General features: G+C 42.5%; 1 protein-coding gene across 2 annotated transcripts in view; it reads left to right on the top strand.

Annotated features, from left to right (window-relative positions):
* Positions 1-11,262: 11,262 nt before the first annotated feature.
* The window catches only part of TFR2 (transferrin receptor 2), a 40,035-nt gene continuing 31,560 nt past the window's right edge, over positions 11,263-19,737 (top strand). The window contains exons 1-2 of one of the 2 annotated variants that reach the window (XM_075261185.1): positions 11,263-11,310; positions 12,724-12,898. In XM_075261185.1, coding sequence (XP_075117286.1) covers positions 11,278-11,310; positions 12,724-12,898 — 208 coding nt within the window. In that variant the 5' untranslated portion in view covers positions 11,263-11,277. The remainder of the gene's footprint in view (positions 11,311-12,723; positions 12,899-19,737) is intronic. The other variant, XM_075261184.1, reaches the window with a different exon arrangement.

Raw genomic sequence — 19,737 nt, 5'->3', positions numbered from 1 at the left:
GAGGTAGTCACAGCCCCGCCCCCTGTATATATCATGTCTGAGAGGTTGTCACAGCCCCGCCCCCTGTATATATCATGTCTGAGAGGTAGTCACAGCCCCGCCCCCTGTACATATCATGTGTGAGAGGTAGTCACAGCCCCGCCCTCTGTATATATCATGTCTGAGAGGTAGTCACAGCCCCGCCCCCTGTATATATCATGTCTGAGAGGTAGTCACAGCCCCGCCCCCTGTATATATCATGTCTGAGAGGTTGTCACAGCCCCGCCCCCTGTATATATCATGTCTGAGAGGTAGTCACAGCCCCGCCCCCTGTATATATCATGTCTGAGAGGTAGTCACAGCCCCACCCCCTGTATATATCATGTCTGAGAGGTAGTCACAGCCCCGCCCCCTGTTACTGACAACCAGCCTGTATATATCATGTCTGAGAGGTAGTCACAGCCCCGCCCCCTGTATATATCATGTCTGAGAGGTTGTCACAGCCCCGCCCCCTGTATATATCATGTCTGAGAGGTAGTCACAGCCCCGCTCCCTGTATATATCATGTCTGAGAGGTAGTCACAGCCCCGCCCCCTGTATATATCATGTCTGAGAGGTAGTCACAGCCCCGCCCCCTGTTACTGACAACCAGCTGTATATATCATGTCTGAGAGGTAGTCACAGCCCCGCCCCCCTGTATATATCATGTCTGAGAGGTAGTCACAGCCCCGCCCCCTGTATATATCATATCTGAGAGGTAGTCACAGCCCCACCCCCTGTATATATCATGTCTGAGAGGTAGTCACAGCCCCGTCCCCTGTATATATCATGTCTGAGAGGTAGTCACAGCCCCGCCCCCTGTATATATCATATCTGAGAGGTAGTCACAGCCCCGCCCCCTGTATATATCATGTCTGAGAGGTTGTCACAGCCCCGCCCCCTGTATATATCATGTCTGAGAGGTTGTCACAGCTCCGCCCCCTGTATATATCATGTCTGAGAGGTTGTCACAGCCCCGCCCCCTGTATATATCATGTCTGAGAGGTAGTCACAGCTCCGCCCCCTGTATATAGCATGTCTGAGAGGTAGTCACAGCCCCGCCCCCTGTATATACCATGTCTGAGAGGTAGTCACAGCCCCGCCCCTGTATATACCATGTCTGAGAGGTTGTCACAGCCCCGTCCCCTGTATATATCATGTCTGAGAGGTTGTCACAGCTCCGCCCCCTGTATATATCATATCTGAGAGGTAGTCACAGCCCCGCCCCCTGTATATATCATATCTGAGAGGTAGTCACAGCCCCGTCCCCTGTATATACCATGTCTGAGAGGTTGTCACAGCCCCGTCCCCTGTATATATCATGTCTGAGAGGTAGTCACAGCCCTGTCCCCTGTATATATCATGTCTGAGAGGTAGTCACAGCCCCGCCCCCTGTATATATCATGTCTGAGAGGTTGTCACAGCCCCGCCCCCTGTATATATCATGTCTGAGAGGTAGTCACAGCCCCGCCCCCTGGTCCTGACATATAATGCCGCCATATTACACAGACCCCATTAGTTGGTGATAGTGGCTGTTACTGACGGCAGGTATCGGGGGTAGCGATGAGGTTTGGGCACCCTGGCACATGGTAGTGTAGCGGTGTGGGCGCCCCCTGGTGCTGATTGGCGCCCTGTGTCCAGGTGAGTGACCCTGAGCGGTGGCGCCAGGAGGCTGCAGACAACAGGCCGCTGACTAGGGGGGGCCGACGCTGTGACATCACATGTTTACCAGACACGAGGCGTCCGCTCTGCCACAAGTCTTTGGCGTAACTTCACTTACACAACACACTGAGGTCCGGGACGTGTCGCAGCCGCTCGGGGTGGACTTTGCTTTACCTGTATTTAGACATCGGAGGAGAGCGAGGAGCGAGGTGAGTGGAGCCGCCATGTATATATGTATATAGGGGCTGGGGTCGCGACCTCAGAGCGGGGCGGGGGAACATGTCTACATATGGGGCTGATATATATATACACAAGTAGCTGGTACTGTCTGAGTATACAGCAGGTGGATTCAGCAACACCAATGTGCCCCAACACCATAACATGTAATGGAGGACGAGGCGCCTGAAATCTCCATGGCAACCAGATGTCACCTGGGCAAGGAAAATGAAAGCAGTCACCTGATTGGTGGAGAGCGGCGAGATGACAGAGCGCTGTATATAGATATATATACTGTCCTGTGTGTAAGATACATATATATATATATACCACCCCCACACACGTGTTCTGCCACCGCCACCGCTTACGTCAGCTCTCAGTGTCGCCATCTCTTGGTCATGGTCGGCACATCAAGAAATTCTGAAGCAGAAACAACAAACTTTATTCGTCTCTTCACAGAGCGACACATACAACAAGACCCCCAGCCCACTACCCAGTATATACACAGTGTTATATACTAATACAATGTTGTGCCACTGCCCAGTATATATATACGCACAGTGTGTGATATACATATCTATATAGTGTGTGATATACAGTATATATATCTACACCACAGCAGAACTAGCAGGCCTGAGACAGACAAAGCCCAAGAGACCGACTAACAAACAGTCCCACAAATGGTTCGACAGCGACTGCAGAGCACTACGCCATACCCTAAGAAGAGCCTCCAACCAAAAACACAGGGACCCCAACAACAAGGAGGTGAGGGAAGCCTACAACAATCTATGCAAGCAATACAAGGGCACCCTCAGAGAGAAGAAACAGAGGGACCTCTCCCACAAAATACAGCAACTAGAGGACTCCCTCCAGGACAGCTCATTCTGGGAGACCTGGCACCACATGGGCACAAAGCTCAAGAAAAACTCTCTCCACATCCAAAATGGCAATATCTGGCTCAACTACTTCAGAGGTCTCTACAAAAACATCCCGGAAGAAGAACTAACTCCAGAACAGCAACAGATAATCACCAAACTGAGGGACATGGAGAAAGTCATCAAAGACTTCCAGAACCCTCTGGACTCGCCAATCACCATAAAGGATATACAGGAAAGAATTGCCCTGCTGAAAGGCAAAAAGGCCAGTGGCCCTGACGGCATCCTACCAGAGATGATCAAATACAGCTCTCCAGCAATACACGCGGCACTGGCAAAGCTATTCACCCTCGTGCTCAATGCTGGACACTTCCCCGAAGACTGGAACAAAGGGCTCATAACCCCCATCTACAAGAATGGGGACCAATATGACCCCAACAACTACAGAGGGATCTGCGTCAGCAGCACGCTAGGGAAACTGTTCAACAGCATCATCAATAACAGAATCCTCACCTTCCTCACACAACACGGGGTCCTCAGCAAGAGCCAAGCAGGGTTCATGCCAAACCACCGCACCACCGACCATATCTACACCCTGCACAGCCTCATCAAGACGCACGTCCACAACACCAGAAGAGGCAAGATATTCGCCTGCTTCGTGGACTTTAAGAAGGCGTTTGACTCAGTATGGCACCCAGGCCTACTTCTAAAACTCCTAGAGAGTGGAATAGGAGGAAGAACGTACGACGTCATCAAGAGCTCCTACACCGGAAACCAGTGCAGTGTGAAGGTGAATGGGAAAAGGACAGCATACTTCCAACAGGCCCGAGGGGTCAGACAAGGCTGTAGCCTGAGCCCAACGCTCTTCAACATCTATATCAATGAACTGGCTACAGCCCTGGAGGCCTCACCAACCCCAGGCCTCACCCTGAACAATCGAGAGGTGAAGTTCCTGCTATACGCCGACGACCTCCTACTCCTGGCCCCCACCGAGAAAGACCTCCAAGAAAGCCTGTCAGTGCTGGAAAAATTCAGCACCACATGGGCCCTACCCATCAACCAGAAGAAGACCAAAATCATGGTATTCCAGAAGAAGGGCCACAATAAAGCCTCCACCACCTCACAATTCACACTGAACGGCTCCACACTGGAGAAAACCAACAGCTACACCTACCTGGGGCTGGAGCTCAGCCAATCAGGAAGCTTCAAAGCAGCAATAGAAACCCTGAAAGCAAAAGCCTGCAGAACCTTCTACGCCATCAGAAGACAACTGTACCACCTCAAACCACCGGTGAGGGTCTGGATGAAGATATTTGACGCAGTCATCTCCCCGATCCTTCTCTATGGCAGTGAGGTTTGGGGCCCAGCCACCTACCCAGACCAGTCACAGTGGGATTCCAGCCCAACAGAGAACTTCCACCTGGAGTTCTGCAAATACCTGCTCCATGTCCATCGCAACACCTCCAACATGGCCTGCAGGGCAGAGCTAGGCAGACTCCCCCTATGGCTCACCATGCAGAAGAGGGCGCTATCATTCTGGACACACATACAGGGCAGCAGTCCTGGCTCTTACCACCACCAAGCCTGGCTGAGCCACAGAGCCCCGAGAAAAACTAATACCCCCCAACCAAACAACAGCCATCTGCCAAGCCAAAACCCCCAACATGCCCTGAACAAGGCTCAAATAAAAGGAGTCATTGAGAGAGACAGAGAGCGGTACATCGAGGAATGGAGAAGCGCAATAAATAACTCCAAGAAACTCACCGTGTACCAATCCCTACAAAGGGACTACACCATGGCCACCTACCTGGAGAGAATACGCCACCCCAAGCACAGACAGACCCTGAGCCGGTACAGACTGAGCGCCCACAACCTAGAGATAGAGACGGGGCGATACAGACAGACGTACAAGCCACGGGAGAAGAGACTGTGCCAGCACTGTGACCAGGGGGTCCTAGAAGACCAGACCCACTTCCTGCTACACTGCACCAAATACTCAGCTGTGAGGGCCGTCTACTACCAAAGACTCTCTGCCCACATCCCAGACCGGGAGAAGAAGAAACTCTACATCCTACTGGGAGAAGAAGAGGCCACTGTGGAGATCGCTACCCAATACGTGTCCAGCTGTCACCAAACCAGAGGAAGATGAGACTCCACGGACTGTTATATTTATCCCAAAACACCCGCCCCACCCCCACCCCCACCTCCCCATATAGCAGTCACCAACTAAGAGGAAGATGAGACTCCACGGACTGTTATGCCCCAAACCACACTATATACTGTAAGAGAGGTCACACTATATACTGTATACTGTAAGAGCGGTCACACTATATACTGTATACTGTAAGAGAGGTCACACTATATACTGTATACTGTAAGAGAGGTCACACTATATACTGTATACTGTAAGAGAGGTCACACTATATACTGTATACTGTAAGAGCGGTCACACTATATACTGTATACTGTAAGAGCGGTCACACTATATACTGTATACTGTAAGAGAGGCCACACTATATACTGTATACTGTAAGAGAGGTCACACTATATACTGTATACTGTAAGAGCGGTCACACTATATACTGTATACTGTAAGAGCGGTCACACTATATACTGTATACTGTAAGAGCGGTCACACTATATACTGTATACTGTAAGAGAGATCACACTATATACTGTATACTGTAAGAGCGGTCACACTATATACTGTATACTGTAAGAGCGGTCACACTATATACTGTATACTGTAAGAGCGGTCACACTATATACTGTATACTGTAAGAGCGGTCACACTATATACTGTATACTGTAAGAGCGGTCACACTATATACTGTATACTGTAAGAGAGGTCACACTATATACTGTATACTGTAAGAGCGGTCACACTATATACTGTATACTGTAAGAGCGGTCACACTATATACTGTATACTGTAAGAGCGGTCACACTATATACTGTATACTGTAAGAGCGGTCACACTATATACTGTATACTGTAAGAGCGGTCACACTATATACTGTATACTGTAAGAGAGGTCACACTATATACTGTATACTGTAAGAGCGGTCACACTATATACTGTATACTGTAAGAGCGGTCACACTATATACTGTATACTGTAAGAGAGGTCACACTATATACTGTATACTGTAAGAGTGGATATACTGTATACTATAAGAGTGGTTACTATGGATTGCACTGTCAGTGAGTATATATGTATATTATTGTTGGTTCTGTGTTATATTCTCTCTGTACATGTTGTGGACAGTTTGGCGGTATTCTGTGGCCCCTCTACCACTTGCTATATGACATCTCTTCTGACCCCCCCCAGACTTCTCATTCCTCGTATTTCTTGCTGTGTTTCGATGATGTCCTGATGTATAAGATGCCTTTGGGTGATTTTCTGCTGATATTGGGCTCTGGGGTGAGGGTGTGACCCCATTACGGTTCCACATTAGCCACATGTGTATGTACCGATAGTCTTATCACAGGCGTGTCTATGGCGGAGACGCTGGATAGAAATATCCTGTGAATATTACTGGGAACTCCCCCCATCTCTCAGAATCTGCTGACTAGGCACACCCCGAGACGGAGCTGGATACAGCCCTATATGTGGTACAAGGCAGCACGGGGGCAGTCACTGATCTGTCTTCCATTGGGAAGGGTTGGGGGGTGATGGGGTCTGTGGCCATTCTAAACATCTCACCTGGTAGATGAGGAGCAGGAGTGAAGGATTCCCTAGATGAGCTGTCAGATAGAGGAGGAGAGAAGCGGCTGACAACATTTCTAGTGGCTTCTATCTCATGGTAACAAGCAACTGAGATCCAACATATCAATCCAGGGGCAGAGGGGCACGGACCACACAAAAGAACCAAGATGACTCCTTCTATACATGTGTGATGCCAATATAAAGCCACTGGTAGAGCACCACCTTTAGACCACCACTGATAGACCATATCCTGAAGACCACCCCCTGTAGACTGCCACTGGTAGACGACCCCCTGTAGACTGCCACTGGTAGACCACCCCCTGTAGATCACCACTGATAGACAATCCCCGGAAGACCACCCACTGTAGACTGCCACTGGTAGACCACCCCCTGTAGACCACCACTGATAGACCAACCCCTGTAGACTGCCACTGGTAGACCACCCCCTGTAGACCACCACTGATAGACCATCCCCTGAAGACCACCCACTGTAGACTGCCACTGGTAGACCACCCCCTGTAGACCACCACTGATAGACCAACCCCTGTAGACTGCCACTGGAAGAGCACCGCCTGTAGACTGCCACTGGTAGAGCACCGCCTTTAGACCACCACTGATAGACCATCCCCTGAAGACCACCCCATGTACACTGCCACTGGAAGAGCACCCTTTTTAGATCGCCACTGATAAACCACCTCCTGTAGACTCCCCCTGTAGACAACCATCCTCATGAAGGTCTACAATATATCCAACTCTACAAAATCATCATATTATTCTGATAGTAGGTACATCCACTGGCCCCTCCATGATAGCAGCTACACCCACCGGCCCCTCCATGATAGCAGCTACATCAACCGGCCCCTCCATGATAGCAGCTACATTCACCGGCCCCTCCATGATACCAGCTACATCCACCGGCCCCTCCATGATAGCAACTACATCCACCGGCCCCTCCATGACACCAGCTACATCCACCGGCCCCTCCATGATACCAGCTACATCCACTGTCCCCTCCATGATACCAGCTACATCCACTGTCCCCTCCATGATAGCAGCTACATCCACTGTCCCCTCCATGATAGCAGCTACATCCACTGTCCCCTCCATGATACCAGCTACATCCACCGGCCCCTCCATGATAGCAGCTACATCCACTGTCCCCTCCATGATAGCAGCTACATCCACCGGCCCCTCCATGATAGCAGCTACATCCACCGACCCCTCCATGATAGCAGCTAAATCCACCGGCCCCTCCACAATAGCAGCTACATCCACCGGCCCCTCCACGATAGTAGCTACATCCACCGGCCCCTCCACGATATCAGCTACATCCACCGGCCCCTCCACGATAGCAGCTACATCCACCGGCCCCTCCATGATAGCAGCTACATCCACCGGCCCCTCCATGATAGAGCTACATCCACCGGCCCCTCCATAATAGCAGCTACATCCACCGGCCCCTCCATGATAGCAGCTACATCCAACGGCCCCTCCATGATACCAGCTACATCCACCGGCCCCTCCATGATACCAGCTACATCCACCGGCCCCTCCATGATATCAGCTACATCCACCAGCCCCTCCATGATAGCAGCTACATCCACCGAACCCTCCATGATAGCAGCTACATCCACCGGCCCCTCCATGATAGTAGCTACATCCACCGGCCCCTCCATGATAGCAGCTACATCCACCGGCCCCTCCATGATAGCAGCTACATCCACCAGCCCCTCCATGATAGCAGCTACATCCACCGGCCCCTCCATGATAGTAGCTACATCCACCGGCCCCTCCATGATAGCAGCTACATCCACCGGCCCCTCCATGATAGCAGCTACATCCACCAGCCCCTCCATGATAGCAGCTACATCCACCGACCCCTCCATGATAGCAGCTACATTCACCGGCCCCTCCATGATAGCAGCTACATCCACCGGCCCCTCCATGATACCAACTACATCCACCAGCCCCTCCATGATAGTAGCTACATCCACCGGCTCCTCCATGATAGTAGGTACATCCACCGGCCCCTCCATGATAGCAGCTACATTCACCGGCCCCTCCATGATAGCAGCTACATCCACCGGCCCCTCCATGATAGTAGCTACATCCACCGGCCCCTCCATGATAGCAGCTACATCCACCAGCCCCTCCATGATAGTAGCTACATCCACTGGCCCCTCCATGATAGCAGCTACATCCACCGGCCCCTCCCGGATAGTAGCTACATCCACCGGCCTCTCTATGATAGCAACTACATCCACCGGCCCCTCCATGATACCAGCTACATTCACCGGCCCCTCCATAATAGCAGCTACATCCACCGGCCCCTCCATAATAGCAGCTACATCCACTGGCCCCTCCATGATAGCAACTACATCCACCGGCCCCTCCATGATAGCAACTACATCCACCGGCCCCTCCATGATAGAGCTACATCCACCGGCCCCTCCATGATAGCAGCTACATCCACTGGCCCCTCCATGATAGCAACTACATCCACCGGCCCCTCCATGATAGTAGCTACATCCACCGGCCCCTCCATGATACCAGCTACATCCACTGGCCCCTCCATGATAGTAGCTACATCCACCGGCCCCTCCATGATACCAGCTACATTCACTGGCCCCTCCATGATAGTAGCTACATTCACCGGCCCCTCCATGATAGCAGCTACATCCACCGGCCCCTCCATGATAGCAGCTACATCCACCGGCCCCTCCATGATACCAGCTACATCCACCGGCCCCTCCATGATAGCAGCTACATTCACCGGCCCCTCCATGATAGCAGCTACATCCACTGGCCCCTCCATGATACCAGCTACATCCACCGGCCCCTCCATGATAGCAGCTACATCCACCGGCCCCTCCATGATAGCTGCTACATCCACCGGCCCCTCCATGATAGCAACTACATCCACCGGCCCCTCCATGATAGCAGCTACATCCACCGACCCCTCCATGATACCAGCTACATCCACCGGCCCCTCCATGATAGCAGCTACATCCACTGGCCCCTCCATGATAGTAGCTACATTCACCGGCCCCTCCATGATAGCAGCTACATCCACCGGCCCCTCCATGATAGCAGCTACATCCACCGGCCCCTCCATGATACCAGCTACATCCACCGGCCCCTCCATGATACCAGCTACATCCACCGGCCCCTCCATGATAGCAGCTACATCCACCGGCCCCTCCATGATAGCAGCTACATCCACCGGCCCCTCCATGCTAGCAGCTACATCCACCGGCCCCTCCATGATACCAGCTACATCCACCGGCCCCTCCATGATAGCAGCTACATCCACCGGTCCCTCCATGATAGCAGCTACGTCCACCGGCCCCTCCATGATAGCAGCTACATCCACCGGCCCCTCCATGATAGCAGCTACATCCACCGGCCCCTGCATGATAGCAGCTACATCCACCGGCCCCTCCATGATAGCAGCTACATCCACCGGCCCCTCCATGATAGCAGCTACATCCACCGGCCCCTGCATAATAGCAGCTACATCCACCGGCCCCTCCATGATAGCAGCTACATCCACCGGCCCCTCCATGATAGCAGCTACATCCACCGGCCCCTCCATGATAGCAGCTACATCCACCGGCCCCTCCATGATAGCAGCTACATCCACTGGCCCCTCCATGATAGCAGCTACATCCACCGGCCCCTCCATGATACCAGCTACATCCACCGGCCCCTCCATGATAGCAGCTACATCCACCGGCCCCTCCATGATAGCAGCTACATCCACCGGCCCCTCCATGATACCAGCTACATCCACCGGCCCCTCCATGATAGCAGCTACATCCACCGGTCCCTCCATGATAGCAGCTACGTCCACCGGCCCCTCCATGATAGCAGCTACATCCACCGGCCCCTCCATGATAGCAGCTACATCCACCGGCCCCTGCATGATAGCAGCTACATCCACCGGCCCCTCCATGATAGCAGCTACATCCACCGGCCCCTCCATGATAGCAGCTACATCCACCGGCCCCTCCATGATAGCAGCTACATCCACCGGCCCCTCCATGATAGCAGCTACATCCACTGGCCCCTCCATGATAGCAGCTACATCCACCGGCCCCTCCATGATACCAGCTACATCCACCGGCCCCTCCATGATAGCAGCTACATCCACCGGCCCCTCCATGATAGCAGCTACATCCACCGGCCCCTCCATGATACCAGCTACATCCACCGGCCCCTCCATGATAGCAGCTACATCAACTGATCCCACCATGATAACTACCACCACCACTGACCCCACCATGGTAATTACCACCACCACTGACCCCACCATGGTAACTACCACCACCACTGACCCCACCATGGTAACTACCACCACCACTGACCCCAACATGGTAACTACCACCACCACTGACCCCACCATGGTAATTACCACCACCACTGACCCCACCATGGTAACTACCACCACCACTGACCCCACCATGGTAACTACTACCACCACTGACCCCACCATGGTAACTACCACCACCACTGACCCCACCATGGTAATTACCACCACCACTACTACTACCACCCACCCCAGTGGCCTAGTCTGAGATGAGTTTGTACTTTTCCTCCTATGGAGATGCTGTGGATGGCTCAGGTGGGGGCTGTCACGTGTATTTGCACCACATCTTCTAAATGCCACATTTGGTCCATATTTCATATTTCACCCTCTTCCATGCCTTATAGTTGGGAGTGGTCCTCTATTGGGCGGGTCTCCATATGGCCACTCAGATATGTGACACTTCTCATATACTCTCTGCAGGTTATGATATGGAATCAGTGCGACAGATATTCCACGGCGCGGTGAGTGCACGCTGTATATTATCCATGTATATATTCACCCCCTTTATATGTATCCATATCCTCCTCTCTTTATCATATATGTATATAATCCTCTGTATATTACATATGTCCATATCCTCCTCTACATATGATACACATATATTATCACCCCCTGTATATTACATGTGTCCATATCCTGATTTATATGATACATGTATGTAATGACCCCCTGTATATTATGTATGTCCATATCCTCCTCTATATATGATATTTGTATGTAATGACCCCCTGTATATTATGTATGTCCATATCCTCTATATATGATATTTGTATGTAATGACCCCCTGTATACTACATGTGTCCATATCTTCCTCTATATACGATATTTGTATGTAATGACCCCCTGTATACTACATGTGTCCATATCCTCCTCTATATATGATATTTGTATGTAATGACCCCCTGTATATTACATATGTCCATATCCTCCTCTACATATGATACACATATATAATCACCCCCTGTATATTACATGTCTCCATATCCTGATTTATATGATACATGTATGTAATGACCCCCTGTATATTATGTATGTCCATATCCTCCTCTATATATGATACATGTATGTAATGACCCCCTGTATACTACATGTGTCCATATCCTCCTCTATATATGATATTTGTATATAATGACCCCCTGTATACTACATGTGTCCATATCCACCTCTATATATGATATTTGTATGTAATGACCCCCTGTATACTACATATGTCCATATCCTCCTCTATATATGATATTTGTATGTAATGACCCCCTGTATATTATGTATGTCCATATCCTCCTCTACATATGATACACATATATAATCACCCCCTGTATATTACATGTCTCCATATCCTGATTTATATGATACATGTATGTAATGACCCCCTGTATATTATGTATGTCCATATCCTCCTCTATATATGATACATGTATGTAATGACCCCCTGTATACTACATGTGTCCATATCCTCCTCTATATATGATACATGTATGTAATGACCCCCTGTATACTACATGTGTCCATATCCTCCTCTATATATGATACATGTATGTAATGACCCCCTGTATACTACATGTGTCCATATCCTCCTCTATATATGATACATGTATGTAATGACCCCCTGTATATTATGTATGTCCATATCCTCCTCTATATATGATATTTGTATGTAATGACTCCCTGTATACTACATGTGTCCATATCCTGCTCTATACATGTTACATTTGTGTACTAGTCATATCATGGTGTGCGATGTCCCATTAGATTTAACAGGAGACTTTAGTGTTTGGTTTGTTATCTAGTGAGGTATTAGATTCGGTCATGGGTGCACATACTTTTGCACTGTACATGTGATGTATGCCATCCTTATCTCTTCTCACCCTATACAGATGCCATCCCAGTCATATTCTGTATATCGTGGGGTAGAAGAGGAGGATGAGGCCGAGCTTCACATCGCGGAGGCTCCTTATGGGGCCCAGAGGTCAAATCCAAAGTTTTCCAAGTTGTGGATCTCACCGCTGTACCTAAAAGTCCTGTGTGGCGTCATCGTGGCAGCGTGTATTGGTCAGTGCCCGGGGTATATCTGTGGTGTGGTATATACAGATATAGTAAGAGAGAGGGAAGTATTATATCATCTGTCCCAAGGCTGAGAGGATGTGCGACGTGCAAATGTAGCCCCACCCACTTGTACATTCACTCCACTCATTTCCATCTCTTTCAGCCCCTCACAATATAATCCATCTATAGTCACATTATTACAATATTATCTACCCACACACTATAAAGTCCCCTCTCCTGGTGCACCCACAGTTTAATCTCCCCCTCCAGCTGCCCCAGTATAACTGGGGGCAACTAGAGGGTGACAGAAGTCTGTGGGGGTAGTTGGTTGGGACATTAAACTGTGGGGGTAGTTGGGGGAAACTCCTCACTCCCTTCGCTCTCCTTCTCCCCTCTCCTCTCCCCTCACCTTGCTCTCCCTCTCTCCTCACCTTGCTCTCCCTCTCCCCTCACCTTGCTCTCCCTCTCCCCTCACCTTGCTCTCCCTCTCCCCTCTCCTCATTCCCCGCTCCTCCCCTTGTTTTCCTTCTCCTCCCCTCTCTGCTCCTCTCCCCCTCCATTCACTCTCCTCTCCTCTCTGCTCCTCTCCTCTCCCCCTCTCTCCTCATTCCCCCGCTCCTCCCCTCTCTGCTCCTCTCCTTGCTCTCCTTCTCCCCTCTCCCCTCTCCTCTCCTCACCTCTCCTTGTTCTCCTTCTCCTCCCCTCTCTGCTCCTCTCCCCCTCGCTCTCCTTCTCCCCTCACTACCCCACTCCTCACCTCCTCTCCTCGCTCCCCTGCTCCTCCCTGTCAGGATCTGAGATGTATATAAAATCGTCTTGAATGTGGTTGTATATATTTGCTGGTTTGGTCTGGGTATTTGAGTCGGTGTCCTGAGACTCTCTGGTCGTTCTCTTTACCTCTGAGCTGTTCAGTTAGATGTTGGGTCTCGGCCTCAGTGTATACTTGAGCTGGCTTTGTGTCTCAGTAGATGCGGCTTCAGGTGTCATCAACCTATCCGGTTAATGACACCTGAAGCTGAGATAAGAGCAGTGTAATATTGTATATGAACATAAATTCATAACAGTAGTGAAGCCATGTCATTTATCAGGATACAAAGTAGCCGATGTGTTACTCCAGGTTACAGAGTATCTATGGGGCAAATCTCATCCAAGTGAGTAGGATATACAGTATAAGACTATATATAATAGTAGTAGGATATACAGTATAAGACTATATATAATATGAGTAGGATATAAAGTATAAACTATATATAATATTAGTAGGATATACAGTATAACACTATATATAATAGTAGTAGGATATACAGTATAACACTATATATAATAGTAATAGGATATAAAGTATAACACTATATATAATATTAGTAGGATATACAGTATAACACTATAATATGAGTAGGATATACAGTATAACACTATAAATAATATTAGTAGGATATACAGTATAACACTATATATAATAGTAGTAGGATATACAGTATAACACTATATATAATAGTAGTAGGATATACAGTATAACACTATATATAATAGTAGTAGGATATGCAGTATAACACTATATATAATAGTAGTAGGATATACAGTATAACACTATATATAATATTAGTAGGATATAAAGTATAAACAATATATAATATTAGTAGGATATACAGTATAACACTATATATAATAGTAGTAGGATATACAGTATAACACTATATATAATATGAGTAGGATATACAGTATAACACTATATATAATATGAGTAGGATATACAGTATAACACTATATATAATATTAGTAGGATATACAGTATAACACTATATATAATAATAGTAGGATATACAGTATAACACTATATATAATATGAGTAGGATATACAGTATAACACTATATATAATATGAGTAGGATATACAGTATAACACTATATATAATATTAGTAGGATATACAATATAACACTATATATAATAATAGTAGGATATACAGTATAACACTATATATAATAGTAGGATATGCAGAATAACACTATATAGAATAGTAGTAGGATATACAGTATAACACTATATTTAATAGTAGTAGGATATACAGTATAATACTATATATAATAGTAGTAGGATATACAGTATAACACTATATATAATATTAGTAGGATATACAGTATAACACTATATATAATATTAGTAGGATATACAGTATAACACTATATATAATAGTAGTAGGATATACAGTATAACACTATATATAATAGTAATAGGATATAAAGTATAACACTATATATAATATTAGTAGGATATACAGTATAACACTATAATATGAGTAGGATATACAGTATAACACTATAAATAATATTAGTAGGATATACAGTATAACACTATATATAATAGTAGTAGGATATACAGTATAACACTATATATAATAGTAGTAGGATATACAGTATAACACTATATATAATAGTAGTAGGATATACAGTATAACACTATATATAATAGTAGTAGGATATACAGTATAACACTATATATAATATTAGTAGGATATAAAGTGTAAACAATATATAATATTAGTAGGATATACAGTATAACACTATATATAATAGTAGTAGGATATACAGTATAACACTATATATAATATGAGTAGGATATACAGTATAACACTATATATAATATGAGTAGGATATACAGTATAACACTATATATAATATTAGTAGGATATACAGTATAACACTATATATAATAATAGTAGGATATACAGTATAACACTATATATAATATGAGTAGGATATACAGTATAACACTATATATAATATGAGTAGGATATACAGTATAACACTATATATAATATTAGTAGGATATACAATATAACACTATATATAATAATAGTAGGATATACAGTATAATACTATATATAATATTAGTAGGATATACAGTATAACACTATAATATGAGTAGGATATACAGTATGACACTATATATCATATCAATAGTGTATACAGTATAACACTATATATATTATTAGTAGTATGTACAGTATAACACTATATATAATATTAGTGGTATATGCAGTATAACACTATATATAATAGTAGTAGGATATACAGTATAACACTATATATAATATCAGTAGGATATACAGTATAACACAATATATAATAGTAGTAGGATATACAGTATAACACTATATATAATATCAGTAGGATATACAGTATAACACAATATATAATAGTAGTAGGATATACAGTATAATACTATATATAATAGTAGTAGGATATACAGTATAACACTATATATAATAGTAGTAGGATATACAGTATAACACTATATATAATAGTAGTAGGATATACAGTATAACACTATATATATTAGTAGTAGGATATGCAGTATAACACTATATATAATATCAGTAGGATATACAATATAACAATATATATAATAGTAGTAGGATATACAGTATAACACTATATATAATATGAGTAGGATATACAGTATAACACTATATATAATATTAGTAGGATATACAGTATAACACTATATATAATAGTAGTAGGAAATACAGTATAACACTATATATAATAGTAGTAGGATATACAGTATAACCCTATATATAATAGTAGTAGGATATATAGTATAACCCTATATATAATAGTAGTAGGATATACAGTATAACACTATATATAATATGAGTAGGATATACAGTATAACACTATATATAATAGTAGTAGGATATACAGTATAACCCTATATATAATAGTAGTAGGATATACAGTATAACCCTGTATATAATAGAAGTAGGATATACAGTATAAACTATATATAATAGTAGTAGGATATACAGTATAACACTATATATAATAGTAGTAGGATATACAGTATAACACTATATATAATAGTAGTAGGATATACAGTATAACACTATATATAATAGTAGTAGGATATACAGTATAACACTATATATAATATCAGTAGGATATACAGTATAACACTATATATAATAGTAGTAGGATATACAGTATAACACTATATATAATAGTAGTAGGATATACAGTATAACACTATATATAATAGTAGTAGGATATATAGTATAACACTATATATAATAGTAGTAGGATATACAGTATAACACTATATATAATATTAGTAGGATATACAGTATAACACAATATATAATAGTAGTAGGATATACAGTATAACACTATATATAATAGTAGTAGGATATACAGTATAACACAATATATAATAGTAGTAGGATATACAGTATAACACTATATATAATAGTAGTAGGATATGCAGTATAACACTATATATAATATCAGTAGGATATACAGTATAACCCTATATATAATAGTAGTAGGATATACAGTATAACACTATATATAATAGTAGGATATACAGTATAACACTATATATAATAGTAGTAGGATATACAGTATAACACTATATATAATATTAGTAGGATATACAGTATAACACTATATATAATATCAGTAGGATTTACAGTATAATACTATATATAATAGTAGTAGGATATACAGTATAACACTATATATAATATTAGTAGGATATACAGTATAACACTATATATAATAGTAGTAGGATATACAGTATAACACTATATATAATAGTAGTAGGATATACAGTATAACCCTATATATAATAGTAGTAGGATATACAGTATAACACTATATATAATAGTAGTAGGATATACAGTATAACACTATATATAATATTAGTAGGATATACAGTATAACACTATATATAATAGTAGTAGGATATACAGTATAACACTATATAGAATAGTAGTAGGATATACAGTATAACACTATATATAATAGTAGTAGGATATGCAGTATAACACTATATATAATAGTAGTAGGATATACAGTATAACACTATATATAATAGTAGTAGGATATACAGTATAACACTATATATAATAGTAGCAGGATATACAGTATGACACTATATATAATAGTAATAGGATATACAGTATAACACTATATATAATAGTAGCAGGATATACAGTATAACACTATATATAATAGTAGTAGGATATGCAGTATAACACTATATATAATAGTAGCAGGATATACAGTATAACACTATATATAATAGTAGTAGGATATACAGTATAACACTATATATAATATTAGTGGTATATGCAGTATAACACTATATATAATAGTAGTAGCATATACAGTATAACACTATATATAATATCAGTAGGATATACAATATAACAATATATATAATAGTAGTAGGATATGCAGTATAACACTATATATAATAGTAGTAGGATATACAGTATAACCCTATATATAATATTAGTAGGATATACAGTATAACACTATATATAATAGTAGTAGGATATACAGTATAACCCTATATATAATAGTAGTAGGATATACAGTATAGCACTATATATAATAGTAGTAGGATATACAGTATAACACTATGTATAATATCAGTAGGATAAACAGTATAATACTATATATAATAGTAGTAGGATATACAGTATAATACTATATATAATAGTAGTAGGATATACAGTATAACACTATATATAATAGTGGTAGGATATACAGTATAACACTATATATAATATGAGTAGGATATACAGTATAACATTATATATAATAGTAGTAGGATATACAGTATAACACTATATATAATATTAGTAGGATATACAGTATAACACTATATATAATAGTAGCCGGATATACAGTATAACACTATATATAATAGTAGTAGGATATGCAGTATAACACTATATATAATAGTAGTAGGATATAAAGTATAACACTATATATAATAGTAGCAGGATATACAGTATAACACTATATATAATAGTAGTAGGATATGCAGTATAACACTATATATAATAGTAGTAGGATATGCAGTATAACACTGTATATAATAGTAGTAGGATATACAGTATAACACTATATATAATAGTAGCAGGATATACAGTATAACACTATATATAATAGTAGTAGGATATACAGTATAACACTATATATAATAGTAGCAGGATATACAGTATAACACTATATATAATAGTAGCAGGATATGCAGTATAACACTATATATAATATGAGTAGGATATACAGTATAACATTATATATAATAGTAGTAGGATATACAGTATAACACTATATATAATATTAGTAGGATATACAGTATAACACTATATATAATAGTAGCAGGATATACAGTATAACACTATATATAATAGTAGTAGGATATGCAGTATAACACTATATATAATAGTAGTAGGATATACAGTATAACACTATATATAATAGTAGTAGGATATACAGTATAACACTATATATAATAGTAGTAGTATATACGGTATAACACTATATATAATATGAGTAGGATATACAGTATAACACTATATATAATATTAGTGGTATATGCAGTATAACACTATATATAATATTAGTAGGATATACAGTATAACACTATATATAATAGTAGGATATACAGTATAACACTATATATAATAGTAGTAGGATATACAGTATAACACTATATATAATAATAGTAGGATATGCAGTATAACACTATATATAATAGTAGTAGGATATACAGTATAACACTATATATAATAGTAGTAGGATATGCAGTATAACACTATATATAATAGTAGTAGGATATACAGTATAACACTATATATAATAGTAGTAGGATATACAGTATAACACTATATATAATAGTAGTAGTATATACGGTATAACACTATATATAATATGAGTAGGATATACAGTATAACACTATATATAATATTAGTGGTATATGCAGTATAACACTATATATAATATTAGTAGGATATACAGTATAACACTATATATAATAGTAGTAGGATATA

The sequence above is a fragment of the Leptodactylus fuscus genome, assembly GCF_031893055.1.
Source record: "Leptodactylus fuscus isolate aLepFus1 chromosome 5 unlocalized genomic scaffold, aLepFus1.hap2 SUPER_5_unloc_1, whole genome shotgun sequence".
NCBI lineage: Eukaryota > Metazoa > Chordata > Amphibia > Anura > Leptodactylidae > Leptodactylus > Leptodactylus fuscus.
This window is presented reverse-complemented; position numbering and strand designations above follow the sequence as displayed.